The sequence below is a fragment of the Sphaerodactylus townsendi genome, linkage group LG04, assembly GCF_021028975.2.
Source record: "Sphaerodactylus townsendi isolate TG3544 linkage group LG04, MPM_Stown_v2.3, whole genome shotgun sequence".
Classification (NCBI taxonomy): domain Eukaryota; kingdom Metazoa; phylum Chordata; class Lepidosauria; order Squamata; family Sphaerodactylidae; genus Sphaerodactylus; species Sphaerodactylus townsendi.
Genome location: NC_059428.1, coordinates 32434369 through 32455342, shown reverse-complemented (window position 1 = coordinate 32455342; position 20974 = coordinate 32434369). Strand labels below are relative to the sequence as shown.

General features: G+C 43.8%; 1 protein-coding gene across 1 annotated transcript; it reads right to left on the bottom strand.

The window, feature by feature from the left end:
• Nucleotides 1–3475: 3475 nt before the first annotated feature.
• On the bottom strand, nt 3476–15794 carry LOC125431536 (arachidonate 5-lipoxygenase activating protein). The gene is made up of 5 exons (XM_048494421.1): nt 15675–15794; nt 12044–12143; nt 9988–10058; nt 7625–7706; nt 3476–4972 (listed from the first exon to the last, which is right to left on the bottom strand). The coding sequence occupies exons 1-5, from the start codon at nt 15742–15744 to the stop codon at nt 4810–4812; spliced, it is 486 nt and encodes a 161-aa protein (XP_048350378.1). The 5' UTR covers nt 15745–15794; the 3' UTR covers nt 3476–4809.
• Between the last annotated feature and the right edge of the window lie 5180 nt (nt 15795–20974).

Below are 20974 nucleotides of genomic sequence, written 5' to 3'. Positions count from 1 at the left end.
GCTCCCGGGGCTAATGATCAGTATTACTGAATTCTAAGGCCTTGTTTATTTCACTTGGATCCCGATGTAAATACACATTTTGAGGGTGATCAAGATTATTGGAGATGTTGCCCGTCAGATCTCCAGGCAGGCGACATTCTTCCCCTAACATTGCACGCGGACCCCCCTGTGGTGCCGTGAGAACATCTAAAGCCCAACTGTAGGAGGATGCAGGATCATGTCAGCTAGGGAATGTCATTCAGTTCAAAGGTCACTCAGAGCTATCAACGATAGCGGACAGGTTTTTCCCTGCCTTTTCTACAGAATAAACACCATACCAAGGAAATAAAGTACGAAGGAAAGGGTTAAACCGTGGGTGTGCCTCACCAATTAGAGGGTTTTCCACAGGAGATCTGGGGGTCCAGAGGCCACGAAATAGGGAAATTATTAAGGGAATACATTTATAAATCCAGAACAGCAGTCCCAAAGGAGCAGAGTCCTTTCTATTGGGAATGAATCCATTTGCACCCTATCTTTCCACAAATAAAATCAAGACCCTTCTCGGAGAGGAGGAATCCCCGAGAGGAACGTGGGTACTGACTGTCGATAAAACGTCCGATAAATAAAATCAACCGCTAAACCTTTGGGCAAGAGTGAGGTACACATTTGCAATAGAGCCATCCAAGGTAGAACAGAAGCAATTGTCCCTTCCCATGCCCCGTTGACCTCTTTCCAAATGTTGCCACAATCGGAGAATTCACAGAAATGGGAAGAAGTATATGAAAATGAGTAATGGTGAGAGAGCTTTTCAGGGGTTCTCCTACAAGGGGCAGATAAGAAACAGGACTTAATTCAGGGGCCCACTGGGTGTTTTGAACAGAAAGGACGACCTGGCAACATGAAGGGGGCAGTGAACCACCATCCAAGAGACCCTCCATGAGGTAGGTGGGGCTGGGAGAATTCCAAAGAACTGTGACTAGCCCAAGGTCACTCAGCAGGAATGTAGGAGTGCGGAAACACCAGATAAGCCTCCACCACTCAAACCCCGTTCTCCAGATTAGAATCCACCTGTTCTTAACCACTACACCACGGTGGCTTTGATTGACCAATGGTCTCATTTAGCATCAAGCAGATTCACATGTTCATATGGAGCATAATCATTGGCAAGCAGTTGGCATAGGGGTTCAGTGCCCTAACTATATGACGACTGCCTGGTTCTTCTCCAAATCATTCTTCTTCTGATGCTCAGTACTATCACTTTCTCTAAAATCTTTATGTTTCCCTCCCCTGAAAAAGATACGCTATTAAAAGACCTCAGTTCCACCATCCTATTTGTTTAAGAAATGAAGTAATTGCATTTGCAGAAATTCTCAAGAACATGTAACTAGAGCAGTGGTTCTCAAGCTGGGGGTCGGGACCCCTTTGGGGGGGGGTCGAACGACCCTTTCACAGAGGTCGCCTAAGACTCTCTGCATCAGTGTTCTCCATCTGTAAAATGGATAAATGTTAGGGTTGGGGGTCACCACAACATGAGGAACTGTATTAAAGGGTCGCGGCATTAGGAAGGTTGAGAACCACTGAACTAGAATAAACCAAACAAAGGGGTAGGAGGGTATAAATGCACATATCTCTTTTGATGGGCAGTGATTCTCCAGGGTCCCAGGGAGGGGTCCTTCACATTACCTGATCCTTTTAACTAGAGATACCTGGGATGCCCTAACACTGAGCTAAGGCATGGTGTGGCAAAAAAGTCATTTTGGTGGGTTAAGCAAAAAAAAAACACCTTTGGTATTAATTGCACTTGATTGCTTTGGAGGCTTGATTGAATGTTTAAGGAGAAGTGTTTTTTTTGTGTGTTTCTGGAGGAAAGCCTGCTTATGGAAATGAAAAGAGTAGCTATTTTTACCTCTAGTGCTGGTGCAAATAGGGCATGCATCCTTCATAGATTTTATTTTCAGCTCAGGCAGATCATCATCGTAGGGGCATGGCTGCAGGGGAGACTTGTATTCATGAGAGTAAACTCAGAGCTTTCATGTATAACTGAAACAAAACTGAAATTCTTCACTTTGGAATGGATTGCCAGGACAAGTGAGAAAGATTTCAAGATTCAATGCAGAATAGTTTTAATATGCCTTGGACACCATTTAAATGTTGATAACCAAGTGGCCTAGTACTGTTTTCTCCAACATTCTGTTGGATTCTTGCCGGGTGGTTCCGTCCTGTTTTATTGTCTGTGTGGCATCTGGACAATTAATTTGCAAATTGATTTGAGTCCAGTCTTCAGAGGAAAGCAAGATATGAATACTTCATGCAAATCTATATACTTATTTAGATATGTATAGCCTACTTTTCTCCCCAATAGGGGCTCAGAGCAGTTTAAAACATCATTATTTCACTTTCACCTTTTTCTTTTCCCAGTACTCTTCTTGTGACCCCCTTCTCCCCTGCACCAAAAGGGATTGGGAAGCCTTGTGGACCCAATCCTAGTTGGCACAAGAGGCTGCATGCAGTAAGTAGTGGGTTCGGGAAAAATTGCCCTTCCTTTCTTTTCTGCCAAAGGAGAGCTTCCTCCATGGCTCAGGGTGATTTTTTTTTACACAGCTCCCCATATCCTGTAATATTGTGCCCAAGAAGTTTCCTCTTTATCACAGTCATAAGAGTCTGTTGCCAAAAAAAGGAAAGACAGGAAGTTCTGCCTCAAAGAGCACTATGGGAGGGCAGAAGGGACTGCCAGCTGCCGACTCAAAGCCAGCAGCCAGAAGGGGGCGGGGCTTTGGTGGGGCTTGGGGGTGGGGCCGGGGTGGGATCCAACCAGTTCTCACCACTTCTCTAAAAGTGGTTACTAATTTTTTCTGAGTGCCAAGAAGGGGTTACTAAAGCAACCTCCCTGCCCAATAGGGACTGGAGGTGCGTGTGTGCGGCGGCGCCACTGTTTGAATCCCACCACCATCGGAACCTGTTATTAAAATTTTTGGATCCCACCACTGGCCTCACCCCAGGCGTAGTGGGGGTGTGCCTAGAGAACGGATGTGTCCAGGCGCCGTTTCCCCCAGTACGCCTCTGTTCAGCAGGGATGACAGCTCAACCCTTCCCACACAATGCAAGGCAGATGGATGCTACCAAGATGACAAAGGGCGATTCCAAGATCCTGTTTGTAGGGATTTCTCCCTCTATTAAAAAAAAACTTTCACATTTTTCTGCAAACCTGAGGGTTCCCTTAAGGTTGTAGAAAAATCTTTATTCTCTCTACATGGCCCCAATCCACAGATTTAAGTATGTGCAGATGGGACAATGTTGAGAATTAGATACCGTATATTGATTACTTGCTTTCATATTGATTACTCGCTTTACCGTATATTGATTACTCGCTTTACTTGCATTGAATACCATCAGAATTCTCATCCCCTTTGATGGGCAGCTATATAAACATATGAACATATGCAGCATTTTGAATGTAAATGAAAGAGCAACAGAAATGACTGCACAAACTCAAACATGTTGAGATGGAGTTTATTTATAGATTATCAGAATAAGTTTCACAATAACATGCAGCCATATGCCTTATTTTCTCTGATCTTTTGTCTTCTGTTTCTTTTCCTTCTGAAGTATTGATTTATTAAAGTAATAAAATATGGGAGAAAAATCACATTTTGAAATACTAGATTCGAATCCAGTAGCACCTTAGAATTGTTTTACACCAAAAATCTTTTTGGTCTGTTTCTAAGGTGCTACTGGGTTGAAATCCAGCTGTTCTACTGGAGACCTAGATGACTATCCTCTAAAATCACCTTTTGAAAGATGACAAACAATAAATAACCTTGAGTTAGTAGTTCTGTATTCAGAATTAGTATTGCAATCCTAAACAGAGTTACACCCTTCTAAACTCATTGACTTCAATGGGTTTGAAGGGTGTAACTCTTTTTGGGATGGTATGGTACTGTAAGTGATTTAACATTCATAAGCCACATCCATTCGTAACATCACCGATAACCATCGTTACTGTGAAATGTTTTGTTGAATGTATTCTTTGCTTTAAATTGTTGTGCTTGAAGACTTATGCATAACTCTTCCAGCATTTTGTGCATTGTTTGATCCAATAAAAGCAATTGTTTGAATGGATTTGTGTGTTTAAGTAGCAGACATTGGTGATAATAAAAATCCAACAGTAAACTAACTTCAGTAACTGTAAATAATTTTACTGATAAGACTATTATTCCTCCTCTGCCAGAAAAAACCCACACAAATAGTATTTTATTATTTATATTTAACTATTATGATAGTGCTAACTGGGGTGTAAATAAATGTATACATTTCCTTTAACTGCAGAATCCTAAGCAGAGCTACACCCTTCTAAGTTTACTGAAGTTAATATTTTTAGAGTGTTGTATCTCTTTTTAGACTGTATTACATCTCTTTCCTTCAAGCAGGCTGGACTTCTGAGTTCCACTGAATGTCAACTGTTCATTTGTGCTGAACACAATTACTTTACTTTTGCATCCTGTATGAAAATGTTATGCCAACGAACATTTTCCCATACACTTAACACTTCAGTAACCAAAACCAAGCAAGGTACCATTTACAGTGTGGGGACTTACAATTTACTGGGGCATATTACTCTTCTCCCAAAGACATGTCAAGTGCTTGCCATAAATAATTTTCTTGCAGAGAAAAGGCAGTGCTAAATCAAAACTACAAAGCCCTAAAGAGTGTTAGATTTATGGCAATGTAAAAGGAGCTTTACAGGTTCATTTTGAACATCTGCTTCTGGAAATCGATTGGCTGCGCACCCTGATCTTTTCCATTCTCTCTCCACCTCTTTGCTGAAAAGATTTAAGGAATAAGCAGCAGCGGAGAGATGGTACTGGTCACCGTTTTTATGTATGTCTGAAAGTCGCTTCCAAAAAATAGGCCCAGGTAATAGTTGAAAACTCCAGCCACAGACATAAGGAAAAGGAACAATATGATGCGTTTTCCAAAAATGTAACCGGGTGTGCTGAGAGAAAGAAAAGAGAGAGCAAAGAAATGCTTAAGAATATATCGATTCGCTCGAAGAGCATTTATCCTTCCATGTGTCATCAAGGTCAAGTTAAATAGAGCTCAGATGTTCGGATTAATGGGGTCAGACTCTGCACTGATGTACATCTCCACAGCACAATTAATTCCATGTGAACAGTGCAGGTGTAAATCAGTGCAGGAAATTTGGCGCAGTGTGCAAAATTTATGCATCAGTAATCAAGAACGTTCCATTTAAAATATACATATATCTTATCCCAGCTATTAAAAATGATGGTCCCTGATTACGTCAGAAACAACGTTCAATAGACTTTCATTGTTGATCTGTAGGGGAGATGGGTGGCTAAACAGTAGAAGACTACCATTGTTCCTCAGTGCCAGCATAAATGTTTCCCCATTCCAGAGAAGTTGAAGACTGTTGAGATGGATGAAAGAGGGCCAGTTCACACAATACAAAGTCCATGTGGTGGACATGTGACAGTCAACCAGTGCAGACATGGAGTTCTGTGCTGGGAACTCAGTTCCCAGGTGTGCGGGGACCCAATTCAAAGTAAGCTCTCTACTGATATAACTCTGCCAAGGAATAGAATCCTTGCTAAAACCAAAGGGTTGGCAGAGAATGATTCCCCAGTGCTTCAGCTATTAGCTCCAGTTATTCTCAGCATTACACTCACACTGGGAAGGGACTCAGAGGGCCAACTGCAGTCTTTTCCAATGTGCTCTACCAAGGAGAGGAGTGCAGGATTCTCAGACATCTCCCTGATAAGCAAAGGCATATCAGGAGGAAATGTTGCCTGGGGACAACACCTTCTCCTGGCACCCCCCCAACCCCACGCCCCCCTATGCTTGTGGACATGGCTTGTGGGTGTGATTTGGGGGTGCTGAGCCACCACCACCCCACCCCCGCAGGCTGGTTCCTGCCTTCCCCAGAGCCTGGGGAGGGCAAAAGCTGGATGCACGGAGGCCAGGGGCGAGGCACATTGAGAGCACAGATCCATGAGCAGCTACATATCACCAAACTAGCACCAGAGATAGTGTTGTAGTGCCTGAAACATATCTCCAGTGCTCACTGTTAAGAATGTTTATGACTGCAGCCTCTATAATCTTCAATTTTTGAGAATTAGAATCACTGTGGATAGCAAATCTTAAGGATCTAGAACATAGGTCGATTCCGCACTTGTGTTATTGACCTCAGTTCAAGCTGTGTTCGACCTAAGTGCTCCGCACAACCACTGGGATCGACGTGGTTTTGTACCAGCTTTGCCCCGTGTAATGGTCAAATTTCCGACTCCAGTTGGGAACGACTACTTTTTCAGGGAACCATGCTCGAACTCAGCTCGATTCCAGTAAAGTGCGGAATCTCTGGTGCCAGTAGTCCCCCATTCAGCCAATTACAGCTGAGTGTTTCGGGCATGCGTACAGCTGGAGAACTGCCGTGGTGAAAATCACGCCTAATTTTCCCCCCTCTTCTTCCTTGCGTTTGGAGCGATGGCTGGTCGCACAAATCTGGCAGCACAATGGTCCCGTAGTACCAATGTAAGCGGCCAATCAAAATGCCCACCTTAGGTCACACCTCTCCACATTCCTGTGGCAGTTTTATAGCATGGTGATATTAGGGATGAAGGATCGAGACATGGCCGTCAGAACAAAGTAGCCAGCCATCCCGGAACCAGATGTATGGCGCGAAGAGGCACAGGATGATTCCACCCTCCGAGCTGGGATCAAGCTGGTTGTAGTGGGGAACAACAATGGCTTCGACCTAGGTTAGTACCCTTCTCAGGGAACTGGGTCGAACCTATTTTACTCATGTGCCGAATCGCCCCTAGTCTGCTGGTGTAAATTAAATGTAAAAAGCAAGCCCATATCTTCAAGATCCCACAACATAAGCAGCAGAAATAAGCTGTACCAAGTAATTCTGCATATCCTCATGTGCTTAAAAAAACAAATAACCAAAGCAAAAAAGAAATTTCACAAAACCAAGCTATCTTCGTTGCCAACATCTGGGGCCAGAAGTACTACATGATCAGAAGAGGTGGGAATTTTAATTCTATGGAGGAAACGTCTAGAGAAAAAAACATGATAAATGTGGATTTCTAATTTTTTCATATCACAAAATCCACAGCAATTTATCATTTTCTTCATGTATCTCTCTCCAGGCCAGGGGTGTGGGCATGGGGAAATGGTGCCTGGGGAAACACCTGCTCCAAGTGCCTGCCCCCGCCCCACCCTGCGCTCCACTTACATTAGCTGGCAGGAGTCTGCTGCGGGCTGCCCCTCAGTCTGGCCCTGCTAGGCTGCTCCTTCAGCTGACAGAGCTTCCACCAGCTGAAAGAGCAGTCTGGGAGGGCGGGGCCGAGGGGAGGGTGTGTGTGTGGGGTGATTCTCTGCCCCCCATGTTACCAGCTAATGTGCACCCGGGGACATGTGACCCTAAATGTCCTGGTGAGCACTCTACCCCTGCTCCAGGCATTTCACCATATGAGAAAAAAAAACAACACAGCACAATTGGCCCAGGAAAATGAGTGGGAGAATCTAGAACATGACACAATTATGGTGATGGCAAAGAAATGTAAAAATGTGTGGCTACCTGAGAATTTAAAATATTTTCAGAAGATACAAACTGAGACATTACCTCTGTGTCCTTTCTCCCATATAGCCGACAAAATACTTCTGTCTCACAAACAAGTACATCAATCCAGCAAAGGCTGCAGGAGCTAGAGAGAAGAAAAACCGCTACCTTTTAGATCTTCAACAAACCTAAACCACCTTCCAACCTGTTTTAAATCACATGGATTAGAGCCAATGATCTGAAAAATGAAGGTCAAGAACCTAAGAGACCAAAAACCTGTTTCTGACAGTGAACATCTAGATTCTTAAAATGCCAACAGTCACACAAATCTTTTTGTGAATGCGGTACAAGAATTAACAAATAATTCTGAGCATTTCCAGATAACTACAATTGCCAAGGTTCGTTAGGGAAAGCTATTTAATGGAGATTAAACATATCACTTTCTGTATGGGAGAAAGTATACTGGAGTCAAAATTAGGACACAGGAGCACAAGGCCAGTCATATGCTGTGCATTTGACCTAATTTCATAAAAATATTCTTATAATGGTCAGTGCCAGATACTATTTAATGATACATGAAGGCCCAGTTCACACATACAGTTAGTAGTGGCTGCTGTGTGTATATGTGTGTGGGTGTGTGGGTGGGTGGGTGTTGCTCTATTTACCGACTAACTCCCTATGCAGTTAAGCAATTTTTTATCATGCAAACTGCAAACCTATCCAGATAATAAAAAATCAAAGGGATCTGGCCATATCCTGAAAAAGGCACACTATTTTTGCAGAAATCTAAACAAGCAGAACAATTCCTAATAACAAATTCAGGAAGTAAATGTGATACACACATAAAACAATATTTTCCTTGGAGATCAGTGGATAACCAAATAGCAAGATTATGATGGCACCAATGTTGCAACCCAGAAGCAATGCTACTACATAGGGGTGACACCCTAGAGTTCACCAAAACTTTATGAGTTAACCATAAAGGTTATGAGAGAATGCTAGAGTGTTGCCTGGCATGACAATGTTATGTCTGGGTCATGCTGAAAATGATGTTACAGCAGCAGCATTATACCAATCCGTTGTGCTAAGGGTAACATGTAGACGACTGGGGAAGGCAGTGGCAAACCACCCTTCAGTGAACGTCGTGATGTAACATCATCCCATGGGGTCAGTAATGACCCAGTGCTTGCACAGGGGACTACCTGCATAATAGCTTATTGTATAGCAATCTTAACACAAAAATGCAAGTATTTTATCTTTTTTGGGGGGGGAGGAAATCACCACAAATCATGTCTGGAAAAAACATGGCAGGATAGGCAGGAGGGGTTTCCAATGACATCACTGAGATTTTATGTTGAAACTGAATGAAGAAATGATGGTAAGTCCATGGGTAATTCCATGCTAATTAGTGGGGAAAGGACCCTTACTTCTGAATAACTGCATTTAAGAATGGACCGTAGGAGGAGAATAATCTTTTTTAAAATTATTGTTCTTTTGACTATATTTGGGCATTATAGTAAGGTGACCAGATGGTCACCTTTGTGAACCGGGACGGGGGATAGGTGGCCACGCACACACGCGTGCATGCGCGCGCAGCCGCGCACTGCCTTCTGGGGCTCGCCCTGTGACAGGGCGGGAAACGGCAAGCCCCAGAAGGCAGTGCTCCTGCGGCTGCGCGCACGGGAGGCTGCCACACTGCCTTGCACCCCACAAGGCAGTGCGGCAGCCTCCCCAAAATCGGGACAATTTAAATAACCCGCGGGACGCTGGACAAATTGTTTGAAGGCGGGACTGTCCCGCCAAAAGCGGGACATCTGGTCAGCCTGTATTATAGAGAGAGAAAGAGAGAGAAGGAAGGAAGAAAGGCAATATATTGGCTTTCAGTCTCACTTAGATCCCACCACAAGGGCCCTAAATTCACTTGCCTTAGACAAGTTTCCAAGAGACCCATTTTACACAGAGTTACCATGAAGAGGAGATAACTGCTACCCACCCTTAGGAGCAGAGTGGATGGGTAATTTAGGTTTGAATTGGAACATTATTCCACAGTGAAACATCGATCAGCTCTTTTTTGGTTTTGTTCCAAGGCTGTCTGACTGTCTGACAAGCAGAAATGTAGGAGATAATGCCCCCCCTCCAGTAAATAGATCCACCGAGAGGAAAGACTTCACTTCACCCACTGAATGTCTGTGGGTGGAATAGCTGAAAGGAACACTGGCAATCCTAAATCCATTTCAGTCTGCAAAGAAAACCGTTCATGCTCTTGCTGCAGCTCTTTCCTTCCTGCACATTTGAAGAAAATCCTCCTTGGTTCCATTGCTCGAGATCAAAGCAAGAAACTTTCAAAAGGAAAGCGCTGCCTTGCCTTTAACCCCAACATCAAAAAGCTAGCACAAGGGCCAGGGAGAGTACGCTGAATACATTACCTTGGCTACAGAGCAAACCAGCACACCAAAGCACAGCAAGGAAGGTAGGATAAGCATCTCTGCAGTTTTGGCTAGGAAAGGAAAAGATTCTTTGATAAAGGAATACCGTCATAATGAGAGTTGGGAAATCATGTATCCATATGATTCAGACACCACAATTAACAACTTGCATATATAGATAATAGAATACAGAATCAGAAAAGTTCCTCTCTCTCATGACCTTCCCATTGCAACTATTAATGGTAACAGCTTGGATGTTACAATTATGCAGGCAAGATTTGCTTGAAATGGCAGATCGTTACTGCTGTCCCCCGCCCCGCCAGTGATCTATGAGTGACAAAAAGACAGTGCTGGCGTGGGGAAGAGGTGCACAGGGGCAAACCCCACCCAATATTGTGGCTTCCATATGGTGTAGCGTTTAGAGCGTGTGCAGAATCGGTATCTGGGATGCTGAGGTTTGAATCCCAATTCTACCACAGAAGCTTGCTGCGTGATGTTCAGGGTGAGTGTGTGAGAATAAAATAGAAGAGATGAGAATGATGCAAATTCCTTTGGGTGCCCAACTGCTTTGAGTATGGACAATAGAAAGGCAGGGTTTACATACTTTTAATAAATAAATAAAACTAAGTAAAGTAAATAATCTGGTTGGGGGGTGGTGGTGAGTAAAACCTCCCCTCTCCCCTTACACCAAGACAGAATCTTCCATCAGCACAAGAAGCAGCAGAAGTGAGCACCATTTATAATTTCTGAATTTACATATTACCGTAATTATTCAAGATTTAATTTCAACTAGAGCTCACCAGCACTGAGACCTCTGTTTAGAGTGCCAAAACATACCCTTGAACATGGGATCATGAAATGGCTTAATTATGACTGTCCTCCTAATAAATAAATAAATCTTGCAGCCCAGTCCTAGGGGTGTTCATTTGGGGGTTTTCTCCATGAGCGTCTTCATCAATTCGGCCTCCATACTGCTTCGGTTTATCCTGATTTCAGCACTCATTTTTGTACCTGTTATTTTTGCTGGTGGTGGGAAGTACTTTCAAGTCACAGTTGACTTAAAGGGACTCTGCAGAGTTTTCAAGGCAAGGTACTTTCATCCTGATCTTTTTCTATTTTGAGTTAGCTTTTCCCTCGAGTGTAATGTTTCCGCTGGCTTTCTTTGTCTTGCCTATTCATACCCGCCTCCAGCCCACTTTTTTGACGATGAACTGTCATCGTCACCATCAAACCACTCCCTCTTCCCTGCCCCGCCCCCACTTTCTGAAGACAAATAATTTCATTTTTTTAAAAAAAATAACTGCAATGTTGATGTATTGATGTAGTGTTGGATGGTAATTTAAGAAGGTTCTCTAAATTCTCAGCTTTCATTTTTTTTAAAAAAAGGAACTCTCCATTTTCTTCTTCCTTGAAGATATAACAGAAATGGACCCTGACCCTGGCTAAGGTCATTGTGTCTGAGATTGTACCAGCAAGTCAGCCCTAGTGAATTCTTCACTGATAATGGAGAAGATTAAATTTCCTGAGGTGGTAACAAGTCACACGTGCCCTATTGGGTTTCTTGAACTCTTGTAAGATTACTTCTCATGGGAGTCTGGCCATCATTGTGATAGGCCTGGCAACAGATAACCAGAAATGGAAGCCAAGTTCTCACCAAAGAACTGGCACCTGCAGTTTGCCATGTTTTCTAAAAGGGTGCTGGGGAAGACTGGGAGGCAAAAATGACCTCGTGTCGTCTTATTATATAGCCAGGCATGAACTGCAAGATGGAGGGATGTGTATTTGTTTTCTTAATTGTGTTTATATCCTAACTTTCTCCTGAACAGAATTCAAGAGAATATGCACACAGTTCCCAAACCTGTCAACCAAGTACTGTTTGGAGTTAGACCCACGCCTAGTTAGATTTGCATGATGGCCTTACCAAGTACCTCTGAACCATATCCCAGATGGCTGGCTCAAAGTATTTATTTTTAAAAAGCACTTTTTGCATATGCATAAAATATACTCCTACTAGTACTGGATGCACTCTTCTTTACTCTCACGTGGGAATACTCACTTGGCAGTGAAGACACGGTCAAAAGCAGACGACGCAACTCGCTGAAAACCTTTGGACGTGTGGTTCTTGCTTTCATGTTCTACCTTACTGGCAAAAAAGGCTGTCAGATTAAAACAAAAACAACAACAATTGGTTTATACCAATAAGGAAAGGAAGACAGTTGGAAGAAGTGTAACAATGGGCCAAATTCAGATTTTGGTAGAATGCATCTCCTTTATTGACATACTACAATACAGAAGCAGACTGATTTTTATTTACATCAGGAGAAATGTTGGAATAGGTAATGTCTGATGTATAAAGAAGAGAAGCAGACCCTGTAGTGGCATCAAGTATGCGGTTAGATAGGACATGACAATGAGACATTCCATCCTTTTAAGCGCTGTTTCTTGTTTACCTCCAGACTGATACTCTTAGGGCAGTGGTGGGATTAAGAACATAAGAACATAAGAACATAAGAACAAGCCAGCTGGATCAGACCAAAATCCATCTAGTCCAGCTCTCTGCTACTCGCAGTGGCCCACCAGGTGCCTTTGGGAGCTCACATGTAGGATGTGAACGCAATGGCCTTCTGCGGCTGTTGCTCCCGATCACCTGGTCTGATTCAGCAGGTTTGAACCACTTCTGCAGAACCGGTTGTTAAAACAGTGCTTGTAAAGAACCAATTGTTAAATTATTTGAATCCCAACACTGTCTTAGGGCAATATCCTGCTTCTTCTTGGAAGATACTCTGACACACACACACACACACACACATACTCTGTTCTCAGTTAATCATGTATTTATCTCTATCTCTAGTCTTTACTATCTAGTATGGCAGTTCCTTAATAAACACTTATCTACACTTTAATCAGCTTGTACTCCTTTTCTGTTGCTAATTACTCTGCCAACAAGAAACAAGGCTTGAAAGAGTCCTTTCTTTGGTTTATGGATCCAGTTTCAATAGATCAATACAGTTAACAACTGTTAAACAGATTAAGGGGGCACTCATGCAGAGATCCACACAGGGGGATTTTCTGTGCTTTCCTCGGTGTGCCTTCATGTTCACCATTGAAAGGCTGCGCTGCTGACAGGCTTTTTGCTGACTTTAAAAAAAGGAGTCGTTTCTGTATTGTTATAGTGTTATTATGATGCTACACTACCAACATTGTTAAAAGTCAGTAAAAGCCCGCCAAAAGGCATGGTAGTGATGGCGGTACAATACTGAGGAGATACTGAGGGAAAATGGCACCAGTGTGGTGTGAAGATAGTCACTGTGGGTTTTCACATTGTTTGTGTGGAGAGGTGAATACTCACACAGGCAACCATGATCTTTCCTGGAGGATCTGTTCCAGCAGGTTTTGCAAAGAACTCAGCAAAGCAGGGAAAACCTGGAAGGTTAACAATTGCCCCATACACCCCCAAGTTCCAGTTTGTAATGGCAAGCCAGAATAAATTGTCTGTGTGGATACAAGCCTAAAATATCTGAAGTTGTTATCAGTTGTTTTCAGATTGCCTTAGAAATTTATCACAGGATTGTTGAGGAAAAGCAGGGCTTACTCTTTGGAAGCGCTTGGAGGAGCAGGGATGAGAAAGGCAGTTATTGGAGACTACGAAATATCCTGTTTTTAGTACACAGTTTATGAATATAAAAGATCATTTCATTGACATTATAGCTGAGAAGGCAAAAAGGGATGATGGAAAATATTTTGGAGGAATGCTCACTGTGTTAGGCTTGCTAGCTCTGAAATTCCTGGAGATTTGGAGGCAGAGTCTAGGGAGGAAAAGAGTTTGGGGTGGGGGGGAGGGGTCATTTTCTCCAGGGGAATTGATCTCAGTATTCTGGAGATCAGATGTAGTTCTGGGAGACCCTCCATGTCCTTCCTGGTGGTTGTGACTTTCTGAAAATAAAATCAAAGTCTAGGTTTGCCAGCCTCTAGGTGCGGGTCTCCTGACAGTGCCACTGATCTCCAAACGACACAGATCAGTTCCCCTGGAGGAGCTTCAGAGGGCAAACTCTATGGTATACCATAGATTATAGGTGAAAATCCTTTCCTAAAACCCCCTTTTCATATGCACTGCGCCCAAGTCTCCTGAAATTTCCCAGGCCAGAGTTGGCAATCCTACCTACGATCTTGCACCTCCTCACATGCAGGCAGATATCTGTGAACCTAACAGGCTCATTTCCCATGGCTGTGGTACCAGGGGTTTTTGATTCACTCTGCCTGAATTTTCCCTATATAGCTATAGGTTGGCTACTACTGCTGGATACCCTGGGATACTCTCTGGAAGAGGTTCTGGCACTCGGCTTCAACACCCTCTAAGGGCTAAGGACATTACACACATACATATTTAAAAGCCCAAATTTCTGTTTTAGAAAAGAGAAGTTGCTTCAAGTGGAGTTTTGGAGGGAGAAAAGTGGAGGAAGTGAGTGATAACATCATAACCCTTTTCTCACTTGCCTGTTGAGTGTTCTCCATTGCAACTTTTTTTCTCCCTGAGTTTTTTTCCTCACACAGGCCAGGTCGACAAGTACAGATGCATGCTGTTTAAAGTGGGGAGGGGGGAGGGAAGGTGATAAAATGGTAGCTGGAGAAATGGTGGACTGCTTCCCCTTAACCCCCCCCCCCCCAAAACCTGCTGTAAGAATTTGCTGTTCTTAAAATTGGCGTTGGGTGTTTATGGCCCCAAGACCATTTACACAAGCATGGTTGGGTTAACTTTTCCCCTGAAGCAGGTGGGTTGCCACATCTGAATTGGAAAATTCCTGGAAATTGGAGGCCTGGGGAGGGTGGAGTATGTGGAGACCAGGTACCTAAGTAGGGTGTAATGCCATAGAGTCCCTCCCCAGTCCTCACACCCAAAGCAGACTTTTTCTGCAGGAGGTCAGTTGTAATTCTGCAGCTATATCTAAGGATCCATGGACTGAGTTTAGTGTAAGGATGCCAGTCTGTAGGCAAGAAAAGGGTTCCCTTGGAATGGCAGTCCATCTCCAAATTACAGAGATCAGAGAAAATAGATTTGGGAGGGTAGCCTTAAGGGCATTGTACCCTACCAAGGTCCTTGTCCTCCTCAGGTTCCATCTCCAAATCTCCAAGAGTTTTCCAGCCTGAATCTGGCCACCCTACTCGCCCTCCCACCACCATCCCCTGCTGAGATCTAGGGTGGTGGAACCTGGAAAACTTCAGCTAAGAGGATATTACAGATTTTAAAGATATTACAGATTTTATTTACAGATATTACAGATTTTATCTGTTTCCACAAAGGTGACTTCTGTGGCTCAACACTGCTTGGCATTTGCAGCTAGATCAACTCCTGCATATCCAACTATTTTGGCTAAAGTGAGCAGGGAAGCAAATGGTTACTTTACAGCCAATAGGTTTCTCTTTACAGCCTATAGGTTTCTCTCACTCTAGTTCTCACTAATCACATTCAGCTTAACTACACATTCAGACTATGGAGTGTAACCATTATTGGTCAATTCAAACTCGCACAACTTACAAAAGAACAAAAGGATTCTGAGAAGCTCTGGCACAAGATTGATGCAACTTCACACATACACACAAGCATGAAAGCCAGGTTGATTTGACTCCCTTGTAGTCAGTACACAAGTTTATTCCTCACCCTGCTCCCAAATGTGCCAATTTTCTCTTACCATTTTGGATGACACTTAAAAGAGTAACGATGACCAGAAGGACAAAGCTCCCCACCACTTCTTGATCCATGTTGGCAGCAAGCTGGATAGGATGTTATCTGCTCGACTTTTTTTAGCTGCTCAGCAAGACAAGCCACAGAAAGACAAACCACAGAAGGAGGAAGTGATGTTCTTTATCTTGCACCATGGAACATTCCTGATACCCACACTGTTAGAATACGTGAGATTAATGCTATATCATATTCTGATGTGCTCTCAGTCAGTTTCAGTCCATTGAAAGAATCAGCTGCACATAGCTATTATTTGGAGGGAAGCTGAGTCCGTATTTAAGCACATTTGTTACTTAGCGGACAGACTCATACATACAGGGTTTAAACTGAGTTGACTGTGGAAAGTGCCATCAAGTCAAGCCACTTATGGTGATCCTGTAGGGCATAGGTGTCAAACTCGCGGCCCTCCAGATGTTATGGACTACAGCTCCCATCATCCCCTGCCAGCATGATGCTGGCAGGGGATGATGGGAACTGTAGTCCATAACATCTGGAGGGCGGCGAGTTTGACACCTGTACTGTAGGGTTTTCAAGGCAAGAGATGTTCAGAGGTGGCTTGCCATTGCTTGCTTCTACATCACAACCCTGGACTTCTTTGGTGGTCTCCTTCATTTGTCATCTAGTTATCCTTCTATCTGACATGCCTACAGATTATGAACCAAAACTGTGAAACCGGCTATGCTTGATCTTTTAAAAAAGGCATTCAAAAGTTTGAACTGTGCGAAGGGAGAGGGCTTGCTTGGGGCACTGTTGGGTCTAGGGCTGGTTAGTGTTACAGAGTGCTCAGATAAAATGTGCAGGAGTCTCCTTCTGTCCTCAGAACAAGATCCGGCAGGGACTGATGGGAAAATAGAATGACAGAAAACCAGAATGACAGGCAGTTCAATGGTTTAGTGTCCTTAAATCCTGTCTTCAGTCACTAGTTTTGCAGATTTTGTTTAGTAAATGTGGCTGCCTGCTCTACATCTTGGATGAAAAAAGTTAATTTTACTCTGTGCATACCACCAAGAGTCTTTTCTAGTATTGCTACTGTCCAGGCCAAAATTACTCAGCTTGTAGCAGTACATGCCTGTGACTATTAAGCACAAGTAGCTTGAAGCTCAGTGGTGGAGCACCATCTTTGTATGCAGAAAGTCCCAAATTGAATCCATGGCATCTCTAGCTGAAAGCACAAGGCAATACAGGAGGTGTAACCATGCAGTATCGGGCAGTTTCATGTATTCAGCTGCAATAGGACAATAGGAAAGGACAATACCATTGCAAATGATTGCTAATGTGCAACAATAGTGCACATCTAATGGTGTGTGGATGCAGTTCTAATAATGGAAACAAAACACAAGTCAAGGAACCATGAACTTCTGAAAGGCCTAAGTTTTATCCCAGGTCTTCCAAAAGCTCTAGCAACCAGCCTGCTGAATGCTGCTCTGGGAGTAGGAATACCAGCCTCCAAGCGGGTTTTGGGGATCTCCTGGAATTGAAGCTCATCTCTCAATTACAGAGCTCAGTTTCCCTTGCCAGCGCCCCCTCACTTGCATTTTCCTTATATGGAAACTATGGGGTTTGGCGTATTGTCCAAGGCTTTCACGGCCGGATTCAACTGGTTGTGGTGGGTTTTCCAGGCTGTGTGGCCGTGGTCTGGTAGATCTTGTGGCGAACGTTTCGCCTGCATCTGTAGCTGGCATCATCGGAGGTGTTTGGGGTTTCCTCATGCTGTGTCATAGCACCTGCAGATGAAACCAGATTCCAGTGCATTGTGTCATTGACATCACAAGTGTTCTCAAATTCATGTGTTCACAAATACTGCACATGATTCTAAATTACACTTGCACATGTGAAAATGCACAATTCACCACAGCTGAAGGCACTTAAGAATAATCCCTCTCAGTAACCGGAGAACTGCAGAAAAGAAATTAGATTCTGTTATTCTGTGAAGATTCTAGGTTACAAAGGACTCTGAGAATGAATAATCTTAAACTAGTAGTAACATAACCTAACAGGAAGTCAGTGAACTAAAAATGCCTAAAATGAAGCCAGTGAACTAAGTTCTTTGACAAATGTGTGTCGTGATAACTGTCATACCCATAAATATCAGCCCTAACCTAATTATTTCTTAGGAGGAAAACCCAGAGTTGCAACGATTTTATCTTGCAGTTTAGTAGAGACCAAGAGATTAGGCACTTCACATATAAACCACAGAGGAACCTTACTCACATTTAGCATGCTATGCACTTGGTTGCTGCAAAAGGGAAGTTACAGTGCAATCCCAAGCAGAGTTACATTCTTCAATGGATTTAGAAAGCGGCAACTTTGTTTAGCATTGCATGGCTAGTCACTTCCAGATCCATCCTCCTAACAGCCATGTGATATATGAAGCAATACAGTAGCGACCTCGACTGTGGATGCGCAGTTGAGCTGTGTGCAGGTCTAACAAGGGGGGGGGGGATTCCTGGGGGCTAAGTCAGCAGGAGGACCCCCGACCTTGCAGCCATGGAATACATATCCTTTTTACAATTTCTGATGCAGTTCTAGATTGCACCCACTGGGGGTGGCTTGCTTAAGGTGTCAAACTCGCGGCCCTCCAGATGTTATTAACTACAGTTCTCATCATCCCCTGCCAGCATCATGCTGGCAGGGGTTGATGGGAACTGTAGTCCATAACATCTGGAGGGCCGCGAGTCTGATACCAGTCTAAGCCCATCAGCCAAGCCAGCTCTGGAGCAAGGCAAGACCAGCCAGGACAAAACTACACTCCTTGCCAAGATTCACTCTCCTAATAAGGCTGTTATCTCCATCATTCAGAGGCATTCCTCCCATTGGGCAAAGTGGGCAGTTGCCCTGGGCGCTGCCTTGTGGGGGGGGGGCGCAAAAACTGCAGGTTCGTCTGTGGGATTTTTGGCCTGCAGATGGCGCAGTTTTTAGGCTAGCAGCACCAAAATTTCAGGGATTTTTCAGGAGACTATCAAGATGATATCACCCAGGTTTGGTGAGGTTCGGTTCAGGGAGTCCAAAGTTATGGACTCCCACAGGGAGTGCCTCATCCCCCATTGTTTCCAATCGGAGCTAATAGGAGATGGGGGCTACACCTTTGAGGGTCGATAACTTTGGACCCCCTGAACCAAACTTCACCAAACCTGGGTAGTATCATGAGTAGGGTCTCATGAAGATACTTGGAAATTTTGGTGCTGCTATCTTAATAATTTCACCCCTGACAGCAGGCATTTCCCCAGATTTTCCTTCTAAATCCATTTTTATTTCTTTTATTCTCTCAATGCCTAATAAAGGTTATTATTACTATTTTGAAAGCAATTTGAAAATGTTTTCAAAAAATATTTCTGCTGTGTTCAGATTTGTGAGTTGGGGCATGTTCTATAATGTGATGGTGACTTTGAAATGGCCTGGTGGAAAAATTTTTTGTTTGGTCACGGTGGGGGAGGGTGGCTGCCCATGGGGGGGGGCATCAAATCCAGGTTTTGCCCAGGGCTCCAGTTTGCCTGGGTACGCCACTGCCACCATTCCATGGTTTCCCTCTTCCTTTAGTTCCACTCAGCTCCATAGTTTTGTCTGCGTAGACAGATCTTTCAAAGGGGCAGCCCTGCAAGTGTACTGTAGCAAACAAACAAAAGCTTTCCTTGCGTTTTCCTTAATTTCACTTCCTCTTCCCTACACTTTTTCCCTCCTTCATTTTGCTCTTTTCCTTTCATGATCTGCCTTCATTTTTCTCTCCACTCTTCTAATCTCTCCTTATTTTTCAGTCCTGGTCTCACCTCCTACTCATGCATTCTGGCGTGCTTTTTTTTTTTTAGTAGTATAGCAGCAAACCTTTGTTTATAACAGAAGGGGAAGTTCATATTTTCCCATAATCTATCCAAGTAGTAAAAGGATGCTCCCCCCTCCCCCCTTTACATACATAATAAAATGCAAATCTGCTTTAGTAGCAAGCAACAGAATTTAGCTTAGCTGCCATTGCAAATAGTATTGGGGGGTGCGGGCTAGAGATAACCTGGGCCAGGACAATGTGATTCCTTTCATTTTTGGTCTTGGAACTCTCATTTTGAGATTTCTAGTTTATTTTTTTAATTTTTGTTACGCCTGCCACAAATGCACAGGCAGATGGACATGCAGGTTGTTTTATTATTATATATGCCTGGTAACAGCCAGCCGAATGATTTATTTTGTTATGATATTTGGTTTGGATCAGGGCCACCTGGGAGGCCAGATGGAATCTTTGTTCAAAAGCCATAGTGGCTCTTAGTAGCGGCCACACATATCACTGACATTAGATGAGACATTCATGTTGCAGTCAGTTCTGCAGGAACAGGGGATGAGTGTTGAGACTGGTGGGGCACCACAAAGACTTGTGATGCGCTACGGCTCTAGCAAGGTGTGTGAGTGTGAGAGCTGCATAGTTCTGAAGCAGGAGGCGCTGGTCTTCAAGTCTGCTTTGAGGACTGGGGCCGGGTTGGATACAGAATGAACACAGGTGGAAATATGAGGCCCACACATGCTTTGGCTTGGGGAAACCATCAATTGCTGCCTGATTTATCTGCTGGACACTGGCAGGGCTGGCTCTGCTCCCAGCAGCCATCCCTCCAGTGCAGCAACAGAATGGTTGGGCAGAGAACACACTGTGCACCCGGTGGTGCATGAGAAGACGAAGGGGCAGGAGAGAAGCTGGAACGTTGTTGTCAATCAGCTTCCCTGCACGATCCTCAGAAACCTGAAGCAATCGTATTTCAAAGTGCCGCATCTTTTTTTTTTCCACACGTGCACACGTAAGTGGGAGAAGGGCTGAAAAGTATTTTCAGTGTCCCATATTGATGAGGTGTGGCTGCAGTTTGCTGCACTGAGCCAGTCACACAGCCTAACATACATCACAGGGGGGTTGTGAGGATAAAATGGAGGAAAGGAAAATGGTGCAAGACTCGTTGGGTCTCCTTTTGGGAAGAAATAAAGTCAATGTGGTTTGGACTGGGAAAAGGTGGACTTTCCCTTCCACATGGATGCTACCCTGGCTTTTCTGCAATCTATCTCAAAACATTATCCATGAAAGATTACGGCAAAGATGGGAAAAACCCTATTGGTTTATAGAAGCACCATGATGCTGTAGAGAATGTATTGTGTGTGAGAGAAGGGCGGGGGATGTCTTGTTGTGTCCTCCCACTGTTGTTTTAATGCCTTAAAAACTCTGCAGGGAAATCCATTAACAGATTTCTTGCTATCGTGCCAAGTTTGTTCTTGTCGCAAACCAGT